Source organism: Sinocyclocheilus rhinocerous, unplaced genomic scaffold (assembly GCF_001515625.1).
Source record: "Sinocyclocheilus rhinocerous isolate Xijiao unplaced genomic scaffold, SAMN03320098_v1.1 scaffold464, whole genome shotgun sequence".
In the NCBI taxonomy this organism is placed as follows: Eukaryota; Metazoa; Chordata; class Actinopteri; order Cypriniformes; family Cyprinidae; genus Sinocyclocheilus; species Sinocyclocheilus rhinocerous.
This window is the reverse complement of record NW_015627918.1, coordinates 649,123-658,309: the sequence shown is the minus strand read 5'-3', so window position 1 is coordinate 658,309 and position 9,187 is coordinate 649,123. Positions and strand designations below refer to the sequence as shown.

The following is a 9,187-nucleotide window of genomic DNA, read 5'->3' as shown; positions in this document are numbered from 1 at the left end:
AAAGTACAGTAGTTCACCCAAAAATTACAATTTGCTGAAATTGTACTCAGGCCATCCAAGATGTAGATGAGTTTGTTTCTTCAACAGATTTGGAGAAATGTAGCATTGCATCACTTGCTCAGCAATGGATCCTCTGCAGTGAATGGGTGCCGTCAGAATGAAACATCACAGTAATCCACAAGTAATCCACACCACTCCAGTCCGTCAATTAACATCTTGAGAAGCCAAAAGTTGAATGTTTGTAATGAATAAATTCATCATTAAGACATTTTTAACTTCAAACCGTTGCTTACAGCTAAAATATGAGTTCATAATCCATAATAACGCTTCCTCCAGTGAAAAAGTCCATCTCCTGTTGTCTCTCACATCAAAATCCACCGACATATTTGTTTAGAGCTGTTTTGTACTGTTTTTACTTGTTTGTTTCGCTGTTTTCTGTGAATATTTCTCCCCTGATTCAGTCGAAATGACTTTTTCACTGGAGAAAGCAATATTGTGGATAGATGCAAAATTTTTCAAAATCTATTCAGATAAACAGACAAACTCATCTACATCTTAGATGGCCTGAGGATGAGTACAAAACCGTAAAACTAATATCATCACAATGGTTGAATTCAATGTTAATGAGGCAAGTTATGATGTTGCACAGTAACCGTAACCAACTAAATAACTTATTCATCTGATTTGTTCAGGACATATTGTGCTCTGTATTTTCACATTTCACTATTCTTTTTCTTGTGTAACCCCCTATCAATGTCTTGCAGACTGCTTTTGTGTTGTTGTTCTGTATACCACCCAGCCTCTGTTTAACCATATAATATAAGCATGATGTTCCTTGCTATGCTTTAGAAACACGTGTGCAATCCGGCCTCTGCTATCGCACACTTGTGCACAAAACAATGGCTAATTTTTAAACAGCTGCTTTGTAATTCTTCTCAGTGTGAAGGAACAAAGGTATATCATTACAATTCTACAGCAAAAACTGAGGATTCAAAAACAAAGCATGAGATGTTCTTAAAGAAATAATGGCAATCATTGTTTCATTGTAAATTATGGGTCTGTACATTTTGCAACATGAGAAAGAAATTCAACAAATACGACCCATCCTTTCATAATTTATTCACCAAGACCTGCAGATACAGCGACAAAGTGGCTCCCACTATAATTAAAGTGACCTAATCCATATAGGAAGAAAGAGAATATCGTTTTTAATACTGCAACAGGCAGATTGGAAATTTTTGATGGGATGATTTTCTTTCCCAGCCGTTGTTCCTCCTTAGAAATGATTACATTAAAAGGGTTCAGAGTAATTAGAGAGACTGTTGTACTGGAGTAAGGTCATTTTGATATATCCAGCGCATTGACACACAAGATTTATTTATTTATTTTTATTCTGAGAGTAACTCAATTCTCTGAGAAGCTCTGTATACAGCGGTTGAAAAAAGTAAAAATGTCACTGCATTAGGTCAAAATGTCAAAGCAAAACACTTATTGTAAAGAACATATTTGGTGTGAGATTTACTTTGAAACAGTTTTCACAAGAAAATTTCACAAGAAAGCACATTGAATTAAACTTGAAATTTTGAAGTAGAAAAACTGAAATAGTATTTTCTTGAATAACATCCTCCAATAATCTTAGCTTTTTTCATTGTAAATAAAAGCTATAGACAAGCATGTAGTGCTTTTCCACATTTAGTGCTTTTATTTCTTATCCTTTTCCATTCTTTCTTCCTTTCCCAATTAAATAAATTAAATATGAAATTTCTGTAATATTTTAAATTTGAGAAATTTTGAAAGATCACAGTTTGAGGCATTGTTGGTATTTGCTCTGGAATCTCTGTGAGATAGATAGATCTATAAACAAGCAAAATCTAATTTGTGATTTTCCAATAAAAGCTTTCTCTTCCAGTCTCTATGAAAGAAAAATCACCAATGAAATCTCTGTAATATCTCAATTGTTTCTCCTAGACACCAGTGATGTTAAAGGGGACATAAGATGAAAATATTTTTGAATAAGACCACCTCCAAGCCATATATGGAGTCCAAGGCAGCAATTCACATGTCTTGTGTGGACATGCCCCACGGAAGAGAGGGGTGGAGTGAGCAATAGCTCATTATCATTTAAAGAGACATGCACTGAAACAGAATACTTAGTTATGGTACTTAAGTACAGTTTTAGAGAGGATTCCTCCTTCGGACATAAATCACGTTTTTTTCAGTCGTTTTTTTCCTTGTCTCGAAGAAGTCTGTGCCCCATCCTGGATCTGCATAGCCTGAATATTTATTCGTGTAGGGGATTGGTTCATCACTGTAGACCTGAAGGATGCTTATTTTCATATTCAGGTTGTTCAGCAACACAGGAGGCTCCTCAGATTTGCCTTTGGGGGAAAGGCGTACCAATATCGGGTTCTCCCATTTGGTCTGGCTTTGGCTCAATGGATATTCACAGAGTGTATGGATGCTGCTCTGGCACCGCTGAGGCTCCAGGGCATCCGTGTGCTCAACTACCTGGACGATTGGCTCATCCTGGCCCAGTCAAGGGAGTTTGTGTGTCGAGACAGGGACATTCTTCTTCACTACATTCGGTCTCTTGGCCTCAGGCTGAACGCCCAGAAGAGTGTTCTCACTCCTTCTCAGCAGACCGTTTTCTTGGGGTCCAGCTCGATTCTGTCTCGATGCAGTCCTGTTTGGCTCCTGCTCAAGTCTACGTTGTCAGAACATGTTTAGCCCGCTCAAGCTAGGCCATCATGTTTTGGTGGGCACACATCACAGGCTCCTAGGTCTCATGGCTTCTCCTGTACTGCCCCTAGGGCTGCTTCAAATGAGACCATTTCTGTGGTTGATAAAACTCAAAGGAGTTTACCCCTCATGGCCGGCCCTCCACCTACTGAGAGTGTCACACAGTTGCTATCGCAACTTTTTGCAAGGTTGTTTCACTGAGAGCAGTTCACATCCCAGGGGTTCTGAACTACACAGTGGACTTCCTGTCGAGTCAGAAACTCAGGTCAGGTGACTGGATGCCGAACTGTCGGACGGTGGCTCAGATTTGAAGTGTTTTCAGCAAGGCGGAGGTAGGTCTCTTTGCGTCGCAGGAATCGACCCAATGTCCCCTTTGTTTCTCCCCGTGTCATCCAATACCTCTGGGGATAGATGATTTTGCTCATCTGTGGCTGGATCTCAGACTGTACGTGTTTCTGCCAGTCAAGTTGATTCGGACGGTCTTGTGCAGAGTGAAAGAGTACCCAATGTCCCCTTTGTTTCTCCCCGTGTCATCCAATACCTCTGGGGATAGATGATTTTGCTCATCTGTGGCTGGATCTCAGACTGTATGTGTTTCTGCCAGTCAAGTTGATTCGGACGGTCTTGTGCAGAGTGAAAGAGTGCGGGGTTCACCTCCTGTTGATAGTCCTGTTTTGGCCATCCCAGACTTGGTTTTCGGAGCTGGTCTCCCTTGTGGAGTGCGCCCCATGGGAGATTCCAGTCAGGAAAGACCTGCTGTCCCATCTCCAGGGCAGGATCTGGCACCCTTGGCCCGAGATTTGCAGGCTGTGGGTGTGGCCGATCAAGGGTGATCGGTAGTAACCTCTGGTCTACCTGCTGATATTCAGGAGAACATTGATAATGCTAAGGCTCATTCCACTAGGAGGCTTTATTTTTCCAAGTGGAAGGTTTTTGAGTGTTGGTGTTCGGCTCATGTAGTAGATCCAGTCAACTGCCCAATTTGTTCAATACTGGAATTTTTGCAGGAGAAGTTTGCGGCTGGAGCAACTGCCACGACTTTGAGGGTTTATGTCGCAGCTGTCGCTGCTCGTCAGGATTCGGACAAAGTCCCCTTAGGTAGGCATTGTCTGGTCTCCGTTTATGCGTGGGATCAGGCATCTGATACCTGCGTGCTTTGTCAGTGTTCCTTCCTGGGACTTGTCTATTGTCCTGGAGGTTATCAGAGTCGCCTTTTGAGCCTTTGGAGTCTGCTCCCAACCGGATTCTGACCCTTAAGGTGATGCTTCTATTGGCACTGGCTTCTATCAAGCGCGTAGGGGATTTGCAGGCTCTCTCTGTGAGTGAATCATGCATGGAGTTTGCTCCAGGCCTTGTTAAGGTATTTTTCTCATTTGGGTTTCTCATTGGGTTAGGGACGCTATCTCGCTTGCATATGAGGTGTGAGGTCTCTCTGCAGCATTAGGCATTTGGGCTCACTCTACCAGGAGTTTTGCTTCCTCTCAAGCTCTTTTCAGAGGAGTTCCCCTGGAGGATATCTGTTACCGCTTTTCCACTGGGGCTGGTGCCGTAGCTGGAGTCGGTGCTCAGCCAAGAGTGGCACTCGTTCAGAACCGGCTCACGTTTCCACTGGCAGGGAGCAGATCCTTCACCAACCTGTCACCAACCTGTGATAGGAATCGCTTGTATCTCTTGCAGAAGGAGAACGTTGATCTGTTCTGCCGACCACTGCTTAACTGACATATTTAATTGTTGTGTTAATGTTGTTAATTTACCTGAAATCTGATGGCTTTTAAAAATGGTGCCTTTCAAACTGTGGTCTGTAGTGGAAACTCCGCCTACCAACGTCATAGGTTCCCTAGTTCGAGACCAGCAAGGTTTCGGGGGCCGGTTCTGAACCAGGATCTGGGCACTGGCCCAGGACTTTTTTGAGTGGAAAAGTGCAGCCCGTTTCCCAATTGGGCTCCGGCTCCGGCACCAGGACTGGTGGAAAAGCGGTATGTGTGATGCCAGGCTGGTCCTCCCCTCACAATTTTATCAGGTTTTACAACCTTGATTTAGATGCGGCTCCTGGTTCCCGGGCTCTTTCTGCTTGGACCAGCCATCTGGTTTTAGCCTGGCCTATTTTGTTTCGAGCCAGAAGTGCAGTGCTTAGCTTGGCGCGTTCGTGCAGAGTTCATTGAACCTACGTAAATGAACATCTCGGGTTACTTGTTTAATCCATGTTCCCTGAATAGGGAATGAGACGCTTCTTCTCAAGAAAAGACCCCTCACACATGTCTCTTATAGGATTTTATCTCAACAATGTTTCCCAAGCAATCAATTTCTGAGCAATAAAATTTTTCTCTGAGATATTTCAGTATCCTCATCCATGCCATCTTTATGGCATGCTCATCTGTGCTGACACAAAAAAATAGCACACAAATGCCCTGCTAGGTTGGTGTAACAGCCTGCGAGATGAAATTGAGTTGTGCTGTGGAAGGACATTGTATTTTTTAATTTAAATTGCAACTGAATGGAAACAGGAATGCATTGATTATAAAATATAATTCGCATACACGCAACAATATGTGTGTATCTAACAGGCCAATTCTGTTGGACAAATAATTGCTCTCAAATGGAAAATGAAATTATATGAACTCCATTTGCATTGATTAAATCCACATGCAATAATGTGATTATGTAAAGTAATTTTACCCATGCCTATACCACCGTTTGTGCTGGCATGCATATTTATACTTAAATCTTTGTGTGGATTTATGCATTTATTAATGACAGTTTTTGACATTTAGACATTTAGACATTTGCATTTATCAGCAACCACTCATCAAAACAGAATTTAAAATCTGAATATATATATTTAGATTTATAATTGTTTATTAGTCTGTGAGCAGTCTATGGAGTGGCGCACTGAGTTTTAAGATGGATTAATTCAGTCCTCTGCTCTCATAGCATGACACAAAACCAGCAGAGCTTAAAGCAAAGAGGCTTTCTCAGAGTCCTGACCGCGGGCCAAACATCCAAGCACTGAGAGAGTGAGATTTGGGCATTATCACAAGGCTGTTTCTTTAGTTTCAGACTGTGGTCTTGCTCAGTGCCAATAAAGAGAAGTGCTGCGGCAAACTCAATACTGATTGCAGCTGTTTTCTGCTTAAATGTATCCTTTCTGTTCTGTTCAATAACTGGTTACAACTTTTGTGTTGTGGATCAAACTGCCAAAGAACAGCACCATGTAAAAACAGAAAACGAAAAAAAATAAAATTATTTTCTATATGAAATTTAGCAATATTAAGCGAGTTTATGCATAAAACAAGAGCAAATATTTTTCAATGGGGTCAGAAAAATAAACTTGTTTTTGCTTTGAAAAGGTACGCTTTTCTAAACCCACTAGAAGATATTTGTTCTTGATTTAATCATAAACTCTGGAATTTCTTTGTGTCCCCTTCCATTTATTCCTTAAATTTTCTTAACTTGGTCTTAAAGGTCTTTACAAAAACCTTAAATGTATCTTCACAAAACATGCAGAAACCCTGAAATAGTTTCTAACATTATTTGCATTTAGAGTAAATAGTATTTACTGCTATTTGCACATCCTGTACCTTTATGTCTGGTAATCAAACCCTTTCGAAGGTAAAATGGGTTTCACACACTTCATTTCAGTGCTGAAACAGTCTAGTAACTGAGATCCAAAAAACTAAGCAAAAACAACTTCTGACAGATTTTTGACTGTGAATTTCAACTAGACAGAGAAACTGTTTTTTTGTTTGTTTGTTTTTTGCATGATTCAGAAAATGTGTCCTAAATTTCACAAGTCCTCATTTATTTTATATTTTAGCTTGACAAGCTACATTTTGCTGGGGGGGGGTTTCTAAACAATTTTTAAGAAATAAACAGTTTAACCAGTGTTCAAGCAGTTTGAAAATTGAGTGTGGGTCAAATTGACCCCAACACAACAAAAGCAGAGCCACCTGATTAGACTTTTTGTGTTGTAATTTCTCAATTGGGAACCTTATTGTCTTTAGATCGTTTCTGGGAATGTTAAAATTCAAAACCTCAACTCTATGTATGTTAACTAAAATTAATGACTATTAATGCTACTTGTTTGCTTTCTATTTGTTTTAATACCAAGTACAAGCTGCGACTGCCAGACGTTACTCCACGCAGAGAACATCACTGAATTTTGTAATTTGTTTAACCAATATTATCAATTAAACTCAGGACCTGAATTTCACTTTGAAAACTAACAGTAGCAGGCTATACAGTTACAGAAATATACAGAAATGGAATAAACTCTAAATAAAAAACAGATTAATCCTTAAAATGAATTACAAAAGTGATTCAGGAGCAGTGAGTGAATGTCTCTTAGTCTTTTGTTGTTTGATTAATATTAATGACAGACAGACAGCACAGCTTTATTAGACAGCTTTCACAAGATGAATACACGGATTCAATATACTGATTCACATGCGTTTTCTTTCTCAACGGTTTACATTCACATGAGACAAAACCGAGTGTGTTTACGAGGATACTCGCCAGGATGGGCATTTTGACATGATTTTGTGTGTATTTGGATAATTATTGAAAAGTAACTCATGAGGTGTTTGTGAGGCGGCTTTATGTGTGCGCTTTGGATGTGACTGTGAGCCCACAGAAAACTGTCTCTGGAGCAAGTGCCAAATGGTTTAAAAAGAAGTGCAAATGATACACTTTTGTGACGATGCAACAGTGACCCGATTAAGTGACAAATCTGTCAACTGTCCCAAAACGCGTGCAAAAGTCTTGAATCGCAGCATGCAGCATGCAGCAGCTCGCTTGTAGTGCAGAGGAGATGCGCTGACGTGAAACCATTTTGAGAGCGTGAGTGAGGGATATGTGTAAATGCCCCTTGGCCTTCAGACTACAAATGATCACTGGCTTCATCTCACACGCCTGCCATCAGCTCATTTTAATAAACCAATTTCTTTGTCATTAAACAAATTGGCCCAGCTGTGCTAAATTGAGAGCCTTTCTTGATTGAGCCATGTGCATCATGCTCACAACAAATAACCTTTACACAAATACCCAGCTGCATTGCAATTATCTGCGATCTTACTAGAAAAATAAGCAACCAGATATGACAAAACAAGCCCCAAATAAGTGACATACCACTGAAAGTAGCCAAAATAAGTGACCCCTGGTTTCTGTGCATTGGTATAGTGCAATATGGCTGCCCATGTTATGAAACTTTCAAAGCACATAATCTGGGAATAAAAGATAAAAAAAGGATGATTTGATGATGTGTTTAACACAGCCATAAACTTGAAACGTCCAATTTTAAGACAGTGGTCCACTGATGCTGAGAGGAGTGTGAACCGCATAGCAGTGGGTTAAAGGGTCTGGCAGCAATGGAAACAGGAGCTGTGTTAATAGTCCACTGACACCATTTCTGAGAAAATCCCATTCAGTTCCTGAAAGCGCAGAGCTCTTGATATGTTAGCATATATTTAAAGTATCTCGCATAAGTGAAGAGAAGAGCACATGCTGGTATTCATATGACCATTCATCTATCATATATATCATATATATATACAGTGGAGATCAAAATTAGAGAACAATCTATAAATACTTGATTTTTTTCTGAAATATAGTTAATATATGTGCATTTTTCTGTTCAGCTCATGAAATGTTTTTTATCATGCAGACAGAATGCCATACTCGACACCGGATCAGAGTGTTCTTGTATAATAGTTCTCTAGTATTTTCTTTTTTCTCCTGATGAGCCTCAAATTAAAATGTGGCAGTATGACTAGTTCAATAAAGTTTGTCTTGTACCGAACGCCTCATATTCATACAGAAATTCATTTCACATCTTCTGAGAAGAACGCATTAAAAACTTCTGGTGTGATGTAAATAATCAATGTCTGAAAGTTTTCTGACCTGATTTGAGGAACCATAATTGAAAAGTGTAATGTTCTTGTTCCAGTATGTGGGACAAAATAATTTGCCAAGTGGGACATAAAAGTGTCCAACTTTAAAGTCAACATAAAATGCATTCCCAACCAATATTACTTCCATTGATATATATCTGTGTAAAAAAAAAAAAAACATCAAAGTTTTTACCAAAAAAAAATGGTAGGGTGGTAAGACTTATATTTTGATATTTTTAAATAATGTTTATCACTATAATTTTGAATTATCAAATTATTGACAATATTTTAGAAAGGCTGCATTACTTACATTGGTAACCTAAAACAACAAACATTTTAAGTCTTTGAAATTATCAAAATTAAGTGATTTTATGCTTAAAACATATATTATATATCTGTCATTACGGTAAGAAAAATGACTTATTTGGCAAGATTCACACTTATTGGTATAACATTTTATTCCTAAAAACGTGATGAAAATGTTTTTTTATTTTTTTATTATTTTTTTCGGGCTGTAACAAACGATTAATTTCATGATCTTTTAATCTATCGATTTCCCCCCC

The 9,187-nt window shown here is 39.2% G+C and overlaps 1 protein-coding gene across 1 annotated transcript in view; it reads left to right on the top strand.

Annotated features, from left to right (window-relative positions):
- Positions 1 to 1,074: 1,074 nt before the first annotated feature.
- Positions 1,075 to 9,187, top strand: part of LOC107737056 (excitatory amino acid transporter 5-like) — a 39,023-nt gene continuing 30,910 nt past the window's right edge. The window contains exons 1-7 of the mRNA XM_016548460.1: positions 1,075 to 1,170; positions 2,344 to 2,711; positions 2,811 to 2,895; positions 3,324 to 3,568; positions 3,644 to 3,837; positions 3,903 to 4,099; positions 5,671 to 5,753. Coding sequence (XP_016403946.1) covers positions 1,075 to 1,170; positions 2,344 to 2,711; positions 2,811 to 2,895; positions 3,324 to 3,568; positions 3,644 to 3,837; positions 3,903 to 4,099; positions 5,671 to 5,753 — 1,268 coding nt within the window. The remainder of the gene's footprint in view (positions 1,171 to 2,343; positions 2,712 to 2,810; positions 2,896 to 3,323; positions 3,569 to 3,643; positions 3,838 to 3,902; positions 4,100 to 5,670; positions 5,754 to 9,187) is intronic.